The 22797-nt window shown below is 39.2% G+C and overlaps 1 protein-coding gene across 1 annotated transcript in view; it reads right to left on the bottom strand.

Annotated features, from left to right (window-relative positions):
* LOC115504396 (ATP-binding cassette sub-family A member 3-like) overlaps positions 1–22797 on the bottom strand; it is a 188254-nt gene that overhangs the window by 71267 nt on the left and 94190 nt on the right. The window contains exons 12-15 of the mRNA XM_032591645.1: positions 21260–21414; positions 20865–21020; positions 20293–20503; positions 2003–2153 (exon numbers count right to left, since the gene is read on the bottom strand). Coding sequence (XP_032447536.1) covers positions 2003–2153; positions 20293–20503; positions 20865–21020; positions 21260–21414 — 673 coding nt within the window. The remainder of the gene's footprint in view (positions 1–2002; positions 2154–20292; positions 20504–20864; positions 21021–21259; positions 21415–22797) is intronic.

The raw sequence follows: 22797 nt of genomic DNA, 5'->3' as shown, positions 1-22797 counted from the left end.
CAGAGACCCATCAGGAAACCTGCTTTGAGGTAAATGAAATATTTGTTGCGTGACTATACTTGATTACTCTCTTTATTACGTTGTCCTGCTTAATTAAACCTTATATCAGGAATAACACACTTCCTCCTTTTAACTTGTAGGAGTTTTACAAAATTATACTTGTTTCTTTTTCTTCCTATTATCACCTGCTGGTTTCCCTTTATATTTATAGCCTCTTCAAAAAATTTAAAAAAATGTTTATTTATTTTTGAGACAGAAAAAAAGAGTGAGAGCAGGACAGTCTCTAACTCATGAACTTTAAGCCTGTAAATATTCCCTGATATGTAGCACTATTATGAGACCCATCTTATGTCTCTGTGCCTTCGGAAGGCTGCATATCACTCCACTGCTACATTCTGAACTTAAGCTTCATTCCAACAAGTCTCAGCACTGTTTTACAGCACTGTTTTACAACACTGTTGTAAAGTTTCAAGAGTACTTTCCTTACGAGATACATTCAATGAATCAGAATACAAGTATATGCTGTTAACATTCTTTTTCTCTTCCTTATTGTTTATTCAGATTTGTGAATAAATCCGTATTAGAACAACATCTTGCAAACAGTTAGTGCTCAATTATTATTAGCTATGAAAATCTTAGCTGGAATGAAAGATCACTAAGAATTGTAACCATCATTTCTTTTTTTTTCATATTATACTCTGAAAAAATAGATCCATAGGTATTTTTGTCTTAAAATTGTTTTTCCTATTTCATACTTTAAAACATCTCCCTGTTAGAAAAACACATTCTTCCCTAATTTCATGGCTTTCAGTTTATTCTGTAGTGAGTCCATCATTCTAAATCTGAATTTATTGCCCAGCAATGTATAATTAGTTGTTCACCTTCTGGATCTTCTTTCTTTTTCTGTTCTTGAAGCCCAAATGATTAGTAAGAATATGTGATAAACATCCTTTGCTTCCAAATATGAAGGTATGATAAAATATGGAGAAGATATTATCAATATGAATATGAAGATATGATACAATAAATAAGAATACATTTTATAAATATGAAACAAATACACAGAAGATATCATCTCCTTCAGAATATTTTCATTTCCAGTTTTAGACATTTTTTGAGAATGCCATTTGTGTCCACATGAATAAAGACAGGCAGATAGTGTGATAAGTTTAAAGAAGTGGTTTACCTTTATGTCTCCTTCAAGAGAGACTGTGCATTTCACATGGATCACAAATGTCACAATGGGCCAAAGCACTCATCTGACTCCCAACTTTACTGAATGAGTCAACCACCATGCATCTTTGAGGTTACATATCTAGAATTTTATTTCTAATTCTCCATGGTATTTCATTCCCTTATTCCAGAATATGACTAGAATTTTAGTTCCATTCTGGTGCCTGATCACACTATACCATTCTGCTGATTCTCAAGAACTTTCAGATTTACTAGAAAAGAGGGCATTAAAGTCCTTCATATTCTTCTTGAATATGACAACTGGCTTTACTTTAGGAAATACTACATCAACTCCTTACTTGTATATTACAAGAAGATAAAAATATCATACTCTGAAAGTCTCTGATAAGTACGCTTGTTTCCATTTCCCTTTATTAGGATGGTTGTCTTAGGTACAGTTATTATTCTTTGTGATTCCCTTTGATGAAAAACTCGCTTAGCTAGTGTAGTCAAACTGCCTATTTGCTCGAAGTTCTTGTCACCTTGACTTCAAGAGCCACCACTAAATTTTTATCTCATTATATTTATATTTCCATTCACTTCACTCACCAGACAAGTTTTACTCTACCAATACCATCCATTATAACCAATTAAAACCAGGAATCTATAGCCAAAAGCAGAATCCTTCTTTTCAGTGCAAGTGATAGCAATGACTGGAGTTTTTGTTTGTTAAATAAACTCTATTTGCTATGCCTAAAGAAACCAGAAAGAGCAATAATAACATCCGGTTATCTAAACATCAATCATTTTACATTCTTTGGACTCATACCTGTGTGTATACTCTTTGGGTAGAAGAAAAGATATTTCATTATTAACATTCTTCTCCAAAGTGGCTTCTGGTATATGATACTGAATAAATTTTAAGATTTCTTCAACATTGCAGTGAGCCTCCTTCACCATGACCATGTGGTATCCCACACCTGAGAAAATCCATTTAGAAGAACGAATAAAACAATTTTGTATTTCCAATATTCTTGTGAGACCACACTTGGCTTTCCATGGTTTGGGTGAGGTAGAATATAAGGCATGCTAATCATATGATTACAAGTCTAAGAAATCTAGTAAATACTTCTTTTGTAATTTCATTAATTTTCTTAGGGACTGAGAGAACAGAGATAGGGAAAAATCTCTGTTACATAGTCTCTTGTTCTACTGACACTAAAATCTGAGAAAACAAGGTTAATATTCATTAAACAGATATACATTGGGTGCCTATTATATGTAAGGGAGTAAATTAATCAGATACAAGTCCTTTCCTTCAGAGATCTGAGAAACCTTTCCAAAGTAGTCTCCACCTCCACTACCTGCACTGCCTAGGCCCTCAAAGGTGCAGCTGGGGTTTGGGGGTAGGGTAAGGCAGTAAAAACAAACAAACAAACAAACAAACAAACAAACAAATGAACAAAAATGCCTTCAGGGCTCTTCAGAACTTTGTGAAAACATTGCAGTGGTACTCTGATAGCTCAGGACAGGACAAAAAAGCTAAGAAAAATACTTCTGAGGAACATCAGTCCTTTATTACAATGGGCCTTTAAAGGGTAGGAAGAGGGCAGCAGCATAGAGAGGAAACCTTTGAGGTAAAGAAAATAGTTTAGAAATGGAAAGCAAAGAGCATTTGTCAGATCTAAAAGCTGGGAACTGAATTATAGCTTCAAGAGATCCCCATGATCTCATTCATATACAGATCCCATCCTCTGCTAAGAGCAAAATCCTGATCCTATTACTAACACACTTGAAGACAGTGATAAAGAAAATCTAAATAAAGGTGTAATACATCCCAATATTTGCTCAAATACAGGTTATATTAACTCAGTCTTCCATAACAGTGGCCTAATAGACCAGGGTATACCATTTACTGAGGATAATTATCAATTACTTTAGTCTCCACTATTATTTTATTCACAAATTGAATTATAAAAATGAAAAAAACATGCGAGGAAACTAGAAAATATAACACTAAATGGGATGGAAAAAATCAAGAGAAGCAGACACAGAAATGTTTTCCAATAAGAAAACATATATATCCAGAATATGGCTCTATTAAATGGGGATCTATATAACTTACCGGACAGAGAATTTAAAATAACATAATAGGGGCGCCTGGGTGGCGCAGTCGGTTGGGCGTCCGACTTCAGCCAGGTCACGATCTCGCGGTCCGTGAGTTCGAGCCCCGCGTCAGGCTCTGGGCTGATGGCTCAGAGCCTGGAGCCTGTTTCCGATTCTGTGTCTCCCTCTCTCTCTGCCCCTCCCCCGTTCATGCTCTGTCTCTCTCTGTCCCAAAAATAAATAAACATTAAAAAAAAAATTTAAAATAACATAATAAAGATGCTCACCAAGGTCAGGATACCAATGCATGAACAAAGTGAGAATTTCAACCAAGAAACAGAAAGCTTAAGCAGTACTGAAAAGAGGCTCCGAGGAGGAGCCAAGATGGCGAAACAGCATGGAAGTTTTTTGTGTGTCTCACATCCATGAAATACAGCCAGACAAATACTAAACCATCCTACACACCTAGGAAACTGATTGGAGGATTAGCACAACAGTCTGCACAACCTGAACTACAGAATTCATCAGGTACGTGGCACAGAGAGGTGAATTTGGGGAGCAAGAAGCTGCTGAGGGTAGGGAACCGCTTTTGTGGGTGGAGAGAGGACAGAGACTGGGGAGGGGGGCAGAATACAGGAAAAGTACCCCTCCCCAAAAGCAGCTGGAGAGAAAGTGGAAAATTGGAAACAGCCGCAGGGACTAAACTAAAAAGGAGAAAGGAGAAAGGAGAAGGTTTAAATTCCATTAGCACTGTAAACAAAGGGAGTGCAAAGGCTGCAACTCCTCAGCTCGATACCTGGTGGTGCTCTGGTGGGAAGGGCGAATCCCCAGGAACAGAGTGGGGTCCAGGAAGTTCTCAAGCCACACAGGGAAAAGTGGTTCCACTGCTGGAAGGACATTTGGTAGAGACTGTTGAAGCCACCTGGTCCCAGCAGATCCCAGAAAACAGTCACATTCACCGGTGCTGGAACAAGGTCGTTAAGTGTGAAGCCTGGTGCCAGATGTGTGTTGTGATTTTCCATAATCCCTGAAATGCTGCTGCTACACTATCTCACAAACTTTTTCTGGGGTGGGCTGGCATCTGGCCGCAGTCTCGGGACACCGGCAGCAGCAGGGTCCAGCAAGTGTTCCTAGGTGCAGCCAACATTTGGCCATTGCTCATTCGGCCACTGCTCGGTGAGACCCTCCTGCAGAGGGGCGGAAGAAGTCAAAGCCGTAGTCCTTCAGAAGTAAGGGGCCGGGGAAAACAGCTGCATCTGAGACAAAACTCAGGAGAGGTACTGCCTGGGGCCTGGTCACAGAGAGTGAAAAAGCAGGGAGTGGATGAAAGCTGAAGATAGAGGACGGGTGCATGATTGCTGATCTGGGAGAACAGACTGGGTAGCTGGGTGGCGCCGTTTTCACCACTCCCAGGCATGTGCATACGCACCTATGAGCACCGCAACAATACACCCCAGTAGGCTTGCCGTGCCTTCTAGTGGAGAGCGGAGCTGTTACACTGAGCCCGGGCCAACTTTGCTCTTCAAGAACACAAGTCTATCCACCAGGTTAGTTTATGGACTATAAAGCGCTACAGAGACTGATTTCTAGGGGACAACAAAGTAATTTCAGCCCTACTTCAATCTGTTAGCAGGTTCATCTATTCAATTTTCTTTCTTTCTTTTTTTCTTTTTCTCTTTTGCACTTCTTTTTCTTGAATACAGAAAGAGAAAAAATTCATTTTTATTTTTAATTTTTATTAAAAATATTTTTCTTAAATTTTTATTACTATATTTTTTACTTTTCTGTAAATTTTTTCAAATTCTATTTTACCCCCATCATCTCATTTTAGTCTACTTCAGTGTATTTTTTTCAAATTCTCAAATGATTTCCTTTTTTTTCTGCTCTGACCTTTTTTTCTCTAATCTGTCAAACCACTTTCAACACCCAGACCAAAACACTCCAAGGATCTAGCATCATTTATTTTATTTTTTTGTGTGTGTGTTTTTAATTTTTAATTTTAATATTTTTTTATTTCAATTTTTTATTTTCAATTTTTCTACCTCATTAATTCCTTTTCTCCCTTCAAAATGACAAAACAAAGAGCACCCCAAAAGAAAGAGCACGAAGAAACGACAGCCAGGGATTTAACCAACACAGACACAAGCAAGATGTGTGAACCAGGATTTAGAATCACGATAATAAGAATACTAGCTGGAGTCAAAAATAGATTAGAATCCCTTTCTGCAGAGATAAAAGAAGTAAAAAATATCCAGAATGAAATTAAAAATGCTATAACTGAGCGGCAACCATGGATGGATGCAGCGGCGGCAAGGATGGATGAGGCAGAAAGAGAATAAGTGATATAGAGGACAAACTTATAGAGAATAATGAAACAGAAAAAAAAAGAGGGAGATTAAGGCAAAAGAGCATGGTTTAAGAATTAGAGAAATCAGTGACTCATTAAAAAGGAACAAAATCAGAATCATAGGGGGTCCCAGAAGAGGAGAGAGAAATAGGGGTAGAAGGGTTATGTGAACAAATCATAGCAGAAAACTTTCCTAACCTGGGGAAAGACACAGACATCAAAATCCAGGAAGCACAGAGAACCCCCATTAGATTCAACAAAAATCAACCATCAAGGCATATCATAGTCAAATTCACAAAATACTCAGGCAAGGAGAGAATCGTGAAAGCAGCAAGGGAAAAAAAGTCCCTAACTTACAAGGGAAGACAGATCAGGTTTGTGGCAGCCCTATCCACAGAAACTTGGCAGGCCAGAAAGGAGTGGCAGGATATATTCAATGTGCTGAAACAGAAAAATATGCAGCCAAGAATTCTTTATCCAACAAGGCTGTCATTCAAAATAGAAGGAGAGAGAGAAAAAGTTTCTCAGACAAACAAAAACTAAAGGAGTTTGTGACCACTAAACCAGCCCTGCAAGAAATTTTAAGGGGGACTCTCTGAGGGGAGAAAAGATGAAAATATACATATAAAAATAAACAAATACCAAAAGCAACAAAGATTAGAAAGGACCAGAAACACCACCAGAAACTCCAACTCTACAAGCATCATAATGGCAATAAATTCATATCTTTCATTACTCACTCTAAATGTCAGTGGACTCAAGGCTCCAATCAAAAGACACAGGATAACAGAATGGATAAGAAAACAAGATCCATCTATATGCTGTTTGCAAGAGACCCACTTTAGACCTACAGACACCTTCAGATTGAAAATAAGGGGATGGAGAACCATCTATCATGCTAATGGTCAACAAAAGAAAGCTGGAGTAGCCATACTTATATCAAACAATCTAGACTTTAAAATAAAGACTGTATCAAGACAAGCAGAAGGGCATTATATCATAATCATGGGGTCTATCCACCAAGAAGACCTAATAATTGCAAACATTTATGTGCAAAATGTGACAGTACCCAAATATATAAATCAATTAATCACAAACATAAAGAAACTCATCAATAGTAATACCATAATAGTAGGAGACTTCAACACCCCACTCTGAGCAATGGACAGTTCATCTAATAAAAAAATCAACAAGGAAACAATGGCTTTGAATGAAACACTGACCAGATGAACTTAACAGATATATTCAGAACATTTCATCTTGAAGCAGCAGAATATACATTCTTCTCCAGTGCACATGGAATGTTCTCCAGAATAGACCATATACTGGGACAAAAATCAGCCCTAAGTAAGTACAAAAAGATCGAGATCATACCGTGCATATTTTCAGATCACAACGCTACGAAACTCAAAATCAACCACAAGAAAAAGTTTGGAAAGGTAACAAATACTTGGAGACTGAAGAACACCTACTAAAGAATGAATGGGCTAACCAAGCTGTTAAAGAGCAAATTAAAAAGTATATAGAAGTCAATGAAAATGATAACACCACAACCCAAAACCTCTGGGATGCAGCAAAGGGGGTCATAAGAGGAAAGTATACAGCAACCCAGGCCTTTCTAAAGAAGAAAGGGGATCTCAGATACACAACCTAACCTTACACCATAAGGATCTGGAAAGAGAACAGCAAATAAAACCCCAAACCAGCAGAAGACAGGAAATAATAAAGATTAGAGCATAAATTAATGCTATCAAAACTAAAAACACAGTAGAACATATCAATGAAACCAGAACCTGGTTCTTTGAAAGAATTAACAAAATTGATAAACCAGTAGCCTGTTTGATCAAAAGAAAAAGGAAAGTCTCCAAATAAATAAAATCAAGAATGAAAGAGGAGAGATCACAACCAACACAACAGAAATAAAAACAATAATAAGAGAATATTATGAGCAATTATATGCCAACAAAATGGGCAATCTGGAAGAAACGGACAAATTCCTAGAAACATATACACTACCAAAAGTGAAACAGGAAGAAATAGAAAATTTGAACAGACCCATAACCAGTAAGGAAATCGAATTAGTAATCAAAAATCTGCCAAAAAATGAGTCCAGGGCCAGATGGCTTTCCAAGGGAATTCTACCAAACATTTAAGGAAGAGTTAACACCTATTCTCTTGAAGCTGTTCCAAAAAATAGAACGGAAGGAAAACTTCCAAACTCTTTCTATGAAGGCAGCATTACCCTGATTCCAAAACCAGACAGAGACCCCCACTAAAAAGGAGAACTGTAGACCAGCTTCCCTGATGAACATGGACACAAAAATCCTCAACAAGACATTAGCCAACCAGATCCAACAATACATTAAAAAAATTATTCACCACGACCAAGTGGGATTTATAACTGGGATGTAGGGCTGGTTCAATATCCACAAAACAATTAACGTGATTGATCACATCAATAAAAGAAAGGACAAGAACCATATGATCCCCTCAATAGATACAGAGAAAGCATTTGACAAAATACAGCATCCTTTCCTGATAAAAGCCCTCAAGAAAGTAGGGATAAAAGGAGCATACCTTAAGATCATAAAAGCTTTATATGAATGACCCAATGCTAATATCATCCTCAGTGGGGAAAAACTGAGAGCTTCCCCCTAAGGTCAGGAACAAGACAGGGATGTCCACTCTCATCACTGTTATTCAACATAGTATTGGAAGTCTTAGCCTCTGCAATCAGACAACACAAAGAAATAAAAGGCATCCAAATCAGCCAGGAGGAGATCAAACTTTCACTCTTCACAGATGACATGATACTCTCTATGGAAAACCCAAAAGATTCCACCAAAAAACTGCTAGAAATGATCCATGAATTCAGCAAGGTTGCAGGATATCAACACACAGAAATTGATTGCATTCTTATACACCAACAATGAAGCGACAGAGATATCAAGGAATCGATCCCATTCACAGTTGTGCAAAAAACCATAAAACACCTAGGAATAAATCTAACCAAAGAGGTGAAAAAAAACTACACACTGAGAACTATAGAAAGCTTATGAAAGAAATTGAAGAAGACACAAAAAAATGGAAAAATATTCCATGTTTCTGGATAGGAAGAACAAATATTGCTAAAATGTCAATACTACCCAAAGCAATCTACATATACAATGTAATCCCTATCAAAGTAACACCAGCATTCTTCACAGAGATAGAACAAATAATCCTAAAATTTATTTGGAACCAGAAAAGACCCTGAATAGTCAAAGTGATCTTGAAAAAGAAAACCAAAGCAGGAGGCATCACAATCCCAGACTTCAAGGTATACTACAAAGCTGTAATCATCAAGACAGTAAGGCACTGGCACATAACAGACACTCAGAAATGGAACAGAATAGAGAACCCAGAAATGGACCCAAAAATGTATGGCTAACTAATCTTTGATGAAGCAGGAAAGCATATCCAATGGAGGGGCGCCTGGGTGGCGCAGTCGGTTAAGCGTCCGACTTCAGCCAGGTCACGATCTCGCGGTCCGTGAGTTTGAGCCCCGCGTCAGGCTCTGGGCTGATGGCTCAGAGCTTGGAGCCTGTTTCCGATTCTGTGTCTCCCTCTCTCTCTGCCCCTCCCCCGTTCGTGCTCTGTCTCTCTCTGTCCCAAAAATAAATAAACGTTGAAAAAAAAATTAAAAAAAAAAAAAAGAATATCCAATGGAATAAAGACAGTGTCTTCAGCAAGTGGTGCTGGGAAAACTGGACAGTGACATGCAGAAGAATGAACCTGGACCACTTTCTTACACCAGACACAAAAATAAACTCAACATGCATGAAAGACCTAAATGTAAGACAGGAAGCCATCAAAATCCTCGAGGAAAAATCAGGCAAAAACCTCTTTGATCTTGGCCACAGCAACTTCTTACTCAACACGTCTCCAGAGGCAAGGGAAACAAAAGCAAAAATGAACTACTGGGACCTCATCAAAATAAAATATTCTGCATAGCGAAGGAAACAATCAGCAAAACTAAAAGGCAACCGACAGAATGGGAGAAGATATTTGCAAACGACCTATCAGATAAAGGGTTAGTATCCAAAATCTACAAAGAACTTATCAAACTCAACACCCAAAAAACAAATAATCCAGTGACGAAATGGGCAAAAGACATGAATAGACACTTCTCCAAAAAGACATCCAGATGGCCAACCAACACATGAAAAAATGCTCAGCATCACTCATCATCAGGGAAATAGAAATCAAAACCACCATGAGATACCACCTCAGACCTGTCAGAATCGCTAACGTTAACAATTCAGGCAACAACAGATGTTGGTGAGGATGCAGAGAAAGAGGATCTCTTTTGCATTGTTGGTGGGAATGCAAGCTGGTGCAGCCACTCTGGAAAACAGTATGGAGGTTCCTCAAAAACTAAAAATAGAACTACCCTACGACCCAGCAATTACACTACTAGGCATTTATCCACGGGATAGAGGTGTGCTGTGTCGAAGGGACACATGCACCCCCATGCTTATGGCAGCACTATCAACAATAGCCAAAGTATGGAAAGAACCCAAATGTCCATCATGGATGAATGCATAAAGATAAATGGTGTGTGTGTGTGTGTGTGTGTGTGTGTACATATATATATCCATATAATGGATAAAGATGAATGGTGTACACACACACACACACACACACACACACATAATGGAGTATTACTCAGCAATCAAAAAGAATGAAATCTTGCCAATTGCAACTATGTGGATGGAACTAGAGGGTATTATGCTAAGCAAAATTAGTCAGAGAAAGACAAATATCATATCGCTTCACTCATATGAGGACTTTAAGACAAAGAACAGATGAACATAAGGGAAGGGAAGCAAAAACAATATATAAACAGGGAGGGGGACAAAACATAAGAGACTTTTAAATATGAAGAACAAACAGAGGGCTACTGGAGGGGTTGTGGGAGGGGGGGATGGGCTAAATGGGTAAGGGGCATTAAGGAATCTACTCCTGAAATCACTGTTTCACTATATGCTAACTAATTTGGATGTAAATTAAGAAAAAAAAAGAGAAGTACCAAAAAGAAGTTGCAGAGCTGAAGAATACAGTAACTAAATTGAAAAATTCATTATACAGGTTCAAAAGTGGACTACATAAAGTGGACAAAAGGATGGGTGATCTCAAAGTCAAGTCATTAATTGGTCAAGTGAATTAATTAGTCAAGTGAATAATTTCACTCAGAGGAACAAAAGAAAACAAAAAAGAATGAAAAAGAGTAAATAAAGCCCAAGAGACTTATGGAATATCACTAAGTAGAGCAATAAATGCAATATAAGAGTCCCATATGGGGAGAAAGTGGGGGGAGTTAGAAAGTTTATTCAAAGAAATAATGGCTGAAAACTTCCAAACCAAGGAAAAGAAATGGACATTCCGGGTCACAAATGCAAAAGTTCTATACTAGATGAATCCAAAGATATCTACAATAAAACACATTATAATCCAATAGTAAAAAGTCAAAGACAAAGAGAGGGTTTTGAAAAGCAAGTTGTCACATACAAGGGAACACACATGAGACTATTAGCTGATTTTTCAGCAGAAACCTGAAAAGATGGCTAGAAGGGAATGATGAGATATATTCAAAGTACTCAAAGAAAAAATTACCAAGAATACTATACATGGCAAAGTGTCTTTCAAAAATTAAGGAGCAAGATTTTACTAGACAAACAAAAGCTAAGAGAGTTTACTACCACTATATCTGCATTATAAGAAATGCTAAAGGGAGTTATTCAAATTGAAAAGAAAGGGTGATTTAAAGAAAAGGAAAGAAAGGATGGTAAACAGTAATACAAAGTCATATGAAAGTATAAATCTCACAGGTAGTGTTAAATATACAGACAAATACAGAATAATTTATATTGTAATGGTGGTGGGTAAATTACTTAAAGAAACTTGTTTTTAATCTTTCTTTATTTTGAGAGAGAGAAAGAGTGTGAGCAGGGGTGGAGCTGATGGGAGGAAGACACAGAATCAGAAGCAGGCTCCAGGCACTGAGCTATCAGCACAGAGCCCAACGCGGGGCTCAAACTCATGAATTGTGAGATAATGACCTGAGCCGAAGTTGGATGCTTAACTGACTGACCCACCCAGGCACCCCTAAATTACTTTTAATTCTACTATAAAAGTTAAAAGATAAAAGCATTAAACACTATAACTAAAAAGTGTTATATTTTTCCTAAAAAGTATAACTAAATAATAAGATACACAATACACAACACAAATGGATATAAATCTGATATCAATAACTAAAGTTTTATGAGGGGAGTAAAGAAAACAGTTTTTTATATGCAATGGAGGTTAAGTTGTTATCAGCTTATAATATACTGTTATATCTTATGTACGTCCCATAATAACCACAAAGAAAATATGCCTAGAAATTACACTAAAGAAAAAAAGAAATCAAAACATATCAATACAAAAATTAGTAAAAAGGAAATGAAGACAGCAAGAGATGAAAAGAAGGACATAAGAACTTCAAGGCAAATGGGACATGATTAGCAATAGTACTTCCTTATCAAAATCTGTGTTAAATAAAAACTGATTAAACTCTCCAATCAAAAGACAGAGTAACTGAATACATAAAAAAAAAAGATCCACTCCTACAAGAGAACACTGAGTTAAAAGCCTCTTGACATAGGTCTTGGCAATGATTTTTTTTGGATATGAAGTCAAAAGCACAGGAAACAAAATAAAAGATAGAGTAGTTTGACTACACCAAACTAAAAAGATTCTGAGAAGCAAAGGAAACAATCAACAAAATGGAAAGGCTACATACAGAATAAAGGAAAATGTTTGCAAACCAAAAATTTCTAGAAGAAAATACAGGCAGTAATCTGACATTGACTGTAGAAATATTTTTCTAGACAGGTCTCTGACAAGGAAAACAAAAGCAAAATTAAATTATTGAGATTACACCCAAACAAGCTTTTGCACAGGGAAGGAAACCATCAGCAAAACAATAACACAGCACATTGATTGGGAGAAGTTATTTGCAAATGATAACCAATAAGGGGTTAATATCCATGATATATACATATGTATATATACGTATATATATGTATATATACATATGTATATATATAGTTTTTATATATATAAATTATGCAACTCAACTCCAAAAAACAAATAATCCAATTAAAAAACAAATAATCCAATTAAAAAACAGACATTTCTCCAAAGAAGACATACAGAAGGCCAACGGACACATGAAAAGATGCTCAACATCACTTATCATCAGGGAAATGCAAATCAAAACCACAAGGAGAATCACCACATGCCTGTCAGAATGGCTAGAATCAGTAACACAAGAAACAACAGGTAATGGTGAGGATGTGGGAAAAAAAGAATCTGTTAGTGGGAATGGAAACTGGTGCTGCCACTGTGGAAAACAGTATGGAGGTTCCTCAACAAATTAAAAATAGAACTACTATATGATCCAGCAATTCCACTACTGGGTATTTACCCACAGAACACAAAAACAGTAATTCAAAAAGATACATGTACCTGTATGTTTCCTTTAGCATTATTTATCATAGCCAAGATATGGAAGCAACCCAAGTATCCATCCATTGATGAACAGATCAAGAAGATGTGGTAAATATATACAATGGAATATAACTTAGCCATAAAAAAAGCCTAAAAAAAGCTAGAGAGGGAAGGAACCAAACCAGAAGAGACTCTTAAAAACTGAGGATAAACAGAGGGTTGATGGGGAAGGGGAAAGCGGGTGATGGGCACTGAGGAGGGCACCTGTTGGGATGAGCACTGGGTGTTGTATGGAAACCAATTTGACAATAAATCTCATTAAAAAAGTGAAATCTTGCTATTTTTGACAACATGGATAGACCTAGAGAGTGTCATGCTAAGTGAAATAAATCAAAGACAATACCAAATAATTTCCCTTGCATGTAGAATCTACAAAACAAAACAAATAGACAAAACAAAACCAAGAGAGACTCATAAATATAAGAAAGAAACTGTCAGGGGGCGCCTGGGTGGCTCAGTCGGTTGAGCTTCTGACTTGGGCTCAGGTCATGATCTCTCAGTGAGTTCGAGCCCCAAGTCAGGCTCTGTGCTGACAGCTCAGAGCCTGGAGCCTGCTTCAGAATCTGTGTCCCTCTCTTTGCCCCTCCCTCACTCATGCTCTGTCTCTCTCTGTCTCAGAAATAAATAAATATTTGGGGATTCTAGGGAAGATAGTGGCGTAGGAGGACACTGGGCTCACCACGCATCCTGCTGATCACTTAGATTCCACCTACACCTGCCTAAATAACCCAGAAAACCACCAGAAGACTAGCAGAATGGAGTCTCTGGAGCCAAGTGCAGACGAGAGGCCTGCGGAAGAGGGTAGGAAGGGCGGAGAGGCGATGGCGCTGTACAGACTGGCAGGAGGGAGCCGGAGTGGAGGGGTGGTCCACCGGCCAAGCAGAGCCCCTGAGTCTGGATTGCAAAAGCGGAGGGGCCAGACGGAGTGTGTTCCAACAGCAAGCGGGATTTACTATCTGGGAGGTCATAAGTTAACAGCTCTGCTCGGAAAGTGGGAAGGCTGGAGGACAACGGGAGGGAGAGTTGCTGAGCCCAGCGACAACAGAGCTCAGTTTGGCGGGGAGCAAAGGCGCTCGCCAGCGCCATCTCCCTCGCCCATCCCCCAGCCAAAATCCCAAAGGGAACCAGTTCCTGCCAGCGAAATTCCTTGCACCCTGCAAACACCCAGCCCTGTGCTTCTGCAGAGCCACCCCTCCTGCAGCAGGTCTGACTCCCTCCCGCTGCCACAGGGCCCCTCCTGAAGTGGATCACCTAAGGAGAAGCGAGCTAAGCCTACCTTTCCTGCCCCCGTGCACCTTGCCTATCAACCCTAGCTAATAGGCCAGATGCCCAGCACCACAAGTCTGGTAGTGTGCAAGTAGCCGAGACGGGCCATGCCACCCCAAATGAATCCCGCCCCTAGGAGAGGGGAAGAGAAGGCACACACCAGTCTGGCTGTGGCCCCAGCGGTGGGCTGGGGGCAGACATCAGGTCTGACTGCGACCCCGCCCACCAACTCCAGTTATACACCACAGCACAGGGGAAGTGCCCTGCAGGTCCGCACCACTCCAGGGACTACCCAAAATGACCAAACGGAAGAATTCACCTCAAAAAAATCTCCAGGAAATAACAAGAGCTAATGAACTGATCAAAAAGGATTTAAATAATATAACAGAAAGTGAATTTAGAATAATACTCATAAAATTAATCACTGGGCTTGAAAACAGTATAGAGGACAACAGAGAATCTCTTGCTACAGAGATCAAGGGACTAAGGCATAGTCAGGAGGAGATGAAAAATGCTATAAACGAGATGCAAAAAAATGGAAACAACCACAGCTCGGATTGAGGAGGCAGAGGAGAGAATAGGTGAACTAAAGGATTAAATTATGGAAAAAGAGGAAGCTGAGAAAAAGAGAGAGAAAAAAAATCCAGGAGTATGAGGGGAAAATTAGAGAACTAAGTGATGCACTAAAAAGAAATAATACACGCATAATTGGTATCCCAGAGGAGGAAGAGAGAGGGAAAGGTGCTGAAGTTGTACTTGAAGAAATAATAGCTGAGAACTTCCCTGAACTGGGGAAGGAAAAAGGCATTGAAATCCAAGAGGCACAGAGAACTCCCTTCAGACGTAACTTGAATCGATCTTCTGCACAACATATCATAGTGAAACTGGCAAAATACAAGGATAAAGAGAAAATTCTGAAAGCAGCAAGGGATAAACGTGCCCTGACATATACAGGGACCCTATAAGACTCGTGACCAATCTCTCTTCTGAAACTTTGCAGGCCAGAAGGATTGGCAGAACTTCAATGTGATGAGCAGAAAAAATACGCAGCCAAGAATCCTTTACACAGCAAGTCTGTTATTTAGAATAGAAGGAGAGATAAAGGTCTTCCCAAACAAACAAAAACTGAAGGAATTTGTCACCACTAAACCAGCCCTACAAGAGATCCTAAGGGGGATCCTGTGAGACAAGGTACCAGAAACATCGCTACAAGCATAAAACATACAGACACAACAATGACTCTAAACCCGTCTCTTTCTATAATAACACTGAATGTAAATGGACTAAATGCACCAACCAAAAGACATAGGGTATCAGAATGGATAAAAAAACAAGACTCATCTATTTGCTGTCTACAAGAGACTCATTTTAGACCTGAGGAGGCCTTCAGATTGAGAGTGAGGGGATGGAGAACTATTTATCATGCTACTGGAAGCCAAAAGAAAGCTGGAGTAGCCATACTTATATCAGACAAACTAGACTTTAAATTAAAGGCTGTAACAAGAGATGAAGAAGGGCAATATATAATAATTACAGGGTCTATCCATCAGGAAGAGCTAACATTAAAAATGTCTATGTGCCGAATACGGGAGCCCCCAAATATATAAAACAAATACTCATAAACATAAGCAACCTGATTGATGAGAATGTGGTAACTGCAGGGGACTTTAACACTCCACTTACAGAAATGGATAGATCATCTAGACACACGGTCAATAAAGAACAAGGGCCCTGAATGATACACTGGATCAGATGGACCTGACACATATATTTGGAACTCTGCATCCCAAAGCAACAGAATATACTTTCTTCTCGAGTGCACATGGAACATTCTCCAAGACAGATCACATACTGGGTCACAAAACAGCCCTTCATAAGTATACAAGAATTGAAATTATATCATGCATACTTTCACACCACAATGCTATGAAGCTTGAAATCAACCACAGAAAAAAGTCTGGAAAACCTCCAAAAGCATGGAGGTTAAAGAACACCCTACTAAAGAATGAGTGGGTCAACCAGGAAATTAGAGAAGACATTAAAAAATATATGCAAACAAACAAAAATGAAAATACAACAATCCAAATGCTTTGGGATGCAGCAAAGGCAGTCCTGAGAGGAAAATACATTGCAATCCAGGCCTATCTCAAGAAACAAGAAAAATCCCAAATACAAAATCTAACAGCACACCTAAAGGAAATAGAAACAGAACAGCAAAGGCAGCCTAAACCCAGCAGAAGAAGAGAAATAATAAAGATCAGAGCAGAAATAAACAATAGAGAATCTAAAAAACTGTAGAGCAGATCAACAAAACCAAGAGTTGGTTTTTTGAAAAAATAAACAAAATTGACAAACCTCTAGCCAGGCTTCTCAAAAAGAAAGGGGAGATGACCCAAATAGATAAAATCAGGAATGAAAATGGAATTATTACAACCAATCCCTCACAGATACAAGCAATTATCAGGGAATACTAGGAAAAATTATATGCCAACAAATTGGACAACCTGCAAGAAATGGACAAATTCCTAAACACCCACACGCTTCCCAAACTCAATCAGGAGGAAATAGAAAGCTTGAACAGACCCATAACCAGCGAAGAAATTGAATCAGTTATCAAAAATCTCCCAACAAATAAGAGTCCAGGACCAGATGGCTTCCCAGGGGAGTTCTACCAGACATTTAAAGCAGAGATAATACCTATCCTTCTCAAGCTGTTCCAAGAAATAGAAAGGGAAGGAAAACTTCCAGACTCATTCTATGAAGCCAGTATTACTTTGATTCCTAAACCAGACAGAGACCCAGTAAAAAAAGAGAACTACAAGCCAAAATCCCTGATGAATATGGATGCAAAAATTCTCAATAAGATACTTGCAAATCGAATTCAACAGTATATAAAGAGAATTATTCACCATGATCAAGTGGGATTCATCCTGGGATGCAGGGCTGGTTCAACATTCGCAAATCAATCACGTGATACATCACATTAATAAAAGAAAAGATAAGAACCATATGATCCTGTCAATCGATGCAGAAAGGCCTTTGACAAAATTCAGCACTCTTTCTTAATAAAAAACCTTGAGAAAGTCGGGATAGAAGGAACATACTTAAACACGCATAAAAGCCATTTATGAAAAGGCCACAGCTAACATCATCCTCAATGGGGAAAAGCTGAGAGCTTTTTCCCTGAGATCAGGAACACGACAGGGATGCCCACTCTCACCGCTGTTGTTTAACATAGTGTTGGAAGTTCTAGCATCAACAATCAGACAACAAAAGGAAATCAAAGCATCAAAATTGGCAAAGATGAAGTCAAGCTTTCACACTTTGCAGATGACATGATACTATACATGGAAAACCCGATAGACTCCACCAAAACTCTGCTAGAACTGATACATGAATTCAGCAAAGTTGCAGGATACAAAACCAATATACAGAAGTCAGTTGCATTCTCATACACTAACAATGAAGCAACAGAAAGACAAATAAAGGAACTTATCCCATTCACAATTGCACCAAGAAGCATAAAATACCTAGGAATAAATCTAACCAAAGATGTAACAGATCTGTATGCTGAAAACTATAGAAAGCTCATGAAGGTAATTGAATAAGATATAAAGAAATGGAAAGACATTCCCTGCTCATGGATTGGAAGAATAAATATTGTCAAAATGTCAATACTACCCAAAGCTATCTACACATTCAATGTAATCCCAATAAAAATTGCACCAGCATTCTTCTCGAAACTAGAACAAGCAATCCTAAAATTCATATGAAACCACAAAAGGCCCCGAATAGCCAAAGTAATTTTGAAGAAGACCAAAGCAGGAGGCATCACAATCCCAGACTTTAGCCTCTACTACAAAGCTGTCATCATCAAGACAGCATGGTATGGGCACAAAAACAGACACATAGACCAATGGAATAGAATAGAAACCCCAGAACTAGACCCAAAAAGTATGGCCAACTCATCTTTGACAAAGCAGGAAAGAACATCCAATGGAAAAAAGACAGTCTCTTTAACAAATGGTGCTGGGAGAACTGGACAGCAACATGCAGAAGGTTGAAACTAGACCACTTTCTCACACCATTCACAAAAATAAACTCAAAATGGATGAAGCACCTGAATGTGAGACAGGAAACCATCAAAACCCTAGAGGAGAAAGCAGGAAAAGACCTCTCTGACCTCAGCCATAGCACTCTCTTACTCGACACATCCCCAAAGGCAAGGGAATTAAAAGCAAAAATGAACTACTGGGACCTTATGAAGATAAAAAGCTTCTGCACAGCAAAGGAAACAACCAACAAAACTAAAAGGCAACCAACGGAATGGGAAAAGATATTTGCAAATGACATATCGGACAAAGGGCTAGTATCCAAAATCTATAAAGAGCTCACCAAACTCCACACCCGAAAAACAAATAACCCAGTGAAGAAATGGGCAGAAAGCATGAATAGACACTTCTCTAAAGAAGACATCCGGATGGCCAACAGGCACATGAAAAGATGTTCAACGTCGCTCCTCATCAGGGAAATACAAATCAAAACCACACTCAGATATCACCTCATGCCAGTCAGAGTGGCCAAGATGAACAAATCAGGAGACTATAGATGCTGGAGAGGATGTGGAGAAACGGGAACCCTCTTGCACTGTTGGTGGGAATGCAAATTGGTGCAGCCACTCTGGAAAACAGTGTGGAGGCACCTCAGAAAATGAAAAATAGACCTACCCTATGACCCAGCAATAGCACTGCTAGGAATTTACCCAGGGGATACAGGAGTACTGATGCATAGGGGCACTTGTACCCCAATGTTTATAGCAGCACTCTCAACAATAGCCAAATGATGGAAAGAGCCTAAATGTCCATCAACTGATGAATGGATAAAGAAATTGTGATTTATATACACAATGGAGTACTACATGGCAATGAGAAAGAACGAAATATGGCCCTTTGTAGCAACGTGGATGGAACTGGAGAGTGTGATGCTAAGTGAAATAAGCCATACAGAGAAAGACAGATACCATATGTTTTCACTCTTATGTGGATCCTGAGAACCTTCACAGAAACTCATGGGGGAGGGGAAGGATAAAAAAAGAGGTTAGAGTGGGAGTGAGCCAACGCATAAGAGACTCTTGAAAAGTGAGAACAAATTGAGGGTTGATGGGGGAGTGGGAGGAAGGGGAGGGTGGGTGATGGGTATTGAGGAGGGCACCTTTTGGGATGAGCACTGGGTGTTGTATGGAAACCAATTTGACAATAAATTTCATATATTGAAAAAAAAAAGAAAGAAAGAAATATTTAAAAAAATTAAAAAAAAAAAAAAAAGAAACTGTCAGTTACCAGAAGTAGAAGGGTTTGAAGGCCAAGCAAATAGGTGAAGGGGATTAAGAGGAATAAACTTCTGGTTACCAAATAAATAGGTAATGAAGATATAATACACAGCATAGAGAATACATTCAATAATATTATAATAACTTTGTATGATTACAGATGGTAACTAGACTTATGGGGATCATTTTGTCATGTATAAAAATACTGAATCCCTATGATGTAAACCTGAAAATAATATGACACTGTATGTCAACTCTACTTCCATATTAACAATATGTAAACTATGACCATTACTTCAAAGAGCTCACTGTAGAGTTCCAAATAAAAGGACAAAGGAAATAGAAGTTTTGGGGTGATAGACAAAAAACTAGGGAAATTATACTATAATATTATGAAGAAATCAATATCCATGAAGATTATGTTTGAAGAATATTAACATATCAATATCCAAAGAATAATCAAAGGGAAAGAGACCATATATTTTTTTCAGGAAAACTGAAGAGCCACAGCACCGCAGGGATCCTTTGACCATGATGGCTATGCGGTCACCCAAGATGTCAGCTTCATCCATGTAGTGGGTGGTCAATAAGATGGTATGATCCTCTTTATACTGCTGAAGGACATCCCAGGTGGCCCTCCTTGAGACTGGGTCCATTCCAGATGTTGGCTCATCAAGTATCACAACCTAAAGACCAGAAGAACAATTCCATAACCATTAAATACTATGTACTAGTGTCACTAGGGTCTTACCAGTTATGGGGTTTATTCTGGTTTTGCTTTTTCAGACCCTTGTCCAATTAAGCTAAGATAACAAGTTTAGACTAAAACTGAATTACGAATGCTAGGATAATTCCAAACCTGAGACAGTTTGGTTACAAGGTTGACAATATGAATTCCATATGGGATTTCATATGTAAAGTTCCTTTAACAGTCTTAGATCTATATCAGCTCTCAGGTTTCTGTTGGCTGATTTTTTTAGACCAGCTTCAGTGTGGATCCATTTTTTGTTTATGTGTGTTTTTTGTCATTGTTGTTGTTGTTTTTACCTGGGAGCCCCCTATAAGTGCTATGATCACAGAGAGTCTGCGCTTCATTCCTCCACTCAGTGAAAATGAAAATGCATTATGCTTATCTAGCAGGTTAAAAGTAGACAACATATGATCAATTTCCACAAGACGTGTCTTTCGAGGTATTCCTTTTACCTAGAAAGAGAAGCGAGACTTTACATGGTACTTCCAACTTTATCCTTAGAAACACCTTACACAAGCTGTTCTCTTATATCATCTGTATAGTGTCTTTTTCCCTTTGTCTGACTTTATGTTTAAAGGAGAATTCATCAAAAATAAGTTTTTGAACTTTCTAAGAATAAGGATATGGATAATTGGTAATGTGCCTGAAGTACACCAATAGAATGGGAAAAAGGAACATATTTTTGGCTTACCAAACAATAAAAATAAAGGTGTTCTGAGATGGTCAAGTAATCAAACAACAAGTTCTGTTGGGGACACAAGCCCAAGCTTTTCCTGATCTGGACCATCTGCTTTGAGGTGTCATATCCGTTAACATAGGCCTTTCTGCTGGTAGCAGGATAGAGACCTAGGATCAAGTAAAAGACATAACAAAACCTTAGTTTTCATGAGGGACATAACAAACTGTTCTTTAATACCTTAAATTTGAAATCTACATATGGAGATTGGAAGATGGCGGCACAAGAGGACACTGGGCTCACCGAGTCCTGCTGATCGCTTAGACTGCTTAGACCATATCTGCCTAAATAACCCAGAAAAGCATCAGAAGACTAGCAGAATGGATTCTCTGGAGCCAAGCATAGATAAGAGAGGTCCACAGAAGAGGGTAGGAAGGGCGGAGAGGAAGTGCATGCTATCTGGACTGGCGGGAGGCAGCCGGGGTGGTGGAGGGGCAGCCCTCCTGGCAAGGCAGAGCCCCTGAAGTCTGGCTTGCATAAGCGGAGGGGTCGGACTGCGTGAGTTCTGACAGCCAGTGGGACTTAACATCTGGACTATTGTAAGTCAACAGCTCTGCTCTCAGAGAGCGGGGAGGGCAAGAGGGCACTGGGAGGGAGAGTTGCTGAGCCCCAGAAGAAAAAGCTCAGCCCAGCGGGGAACAAAGGCAATGACCAGTGCCATATTCCTTTCCCATTCCCCAGCCAAAATCCCAAAGGGAACCAGTTCCCATCACCGAACTTGCTTGCATGGTGCAAACAACCAATGCTGTGCTTCTGTGACTCCATCCCTCAAATGGGTCAGCCTCCCTCCCAGGGCTGCAGGGCCCATCCTGCAGGAGACCACTGATGGCAAAGCAAGCTAAGCCTTCCCCTCCCACCCCTGTGCATCTTGCGGGCCACCCCTGCTAATACGCCAGATCCCATCAAAGCAGCACCACAAGCCTGGCGGTGTGCAAGTAGCCCAGACAAGGGCCACACCACTACACAGTGAGTCCTGCCCCTCAGAGAGGGGAAGATAAGGTACACATCAGTCTGACTGTGGCCCCAGTGGTGGGCTGGGGACAGACATCAGGTCTGACTGTGGCCCCGCCCACCAACACAAGTTACTCCAGACAGCACAGGGAAAGTGCCCTCCAGGTCTGTGCCACCCAGGACTATCCAAAATGATGAACAGAAGAAATTTCCTCAAAAGAAACTCCAGGAAGTAGTGACAGCTAACGAACTGATCAAAAACTATTTGAGCAATATAATGGAACAAGAATTTAGAATAATAGTCATAAAATGAATTGCTGGGCTTGAAAAAAGTATAGAGGACACCAGAGAATCTATTGCTACAGGGATCAAGGAACTAAGAAATATTCAGGAGGAGCTAAAAAATGCTATAAATGAGGTGCAAAATAAAATGGAGGCAACCACAGCTCAGATTGAAGAGTCAGAGAAGAGAATAGGTGAATTAGAAGATAAAATTATGGAAAAAGAGGAAGCTGAGAAAAAGAGAGATTAAAAAAAATCCA

This window comes from Lynx canadensis, chromosome E3 (genome assembly GCF_007474595.2).
Source record: "Lynx canadensis isolate LIC74 chromosome E3, mLynCan4.pri.v2, whole genome shotgun sequence".
Classification (NCBI taxonomy): domain Eukaryota; kingdom Metazoa; phylum Chordata; class Mammalia; order Carnivora; family Felidae; genus Lynx; species Lynx canadensis.
This window is presented reverse-complemented; position numbering and strand designations above follow the sequence as displayed.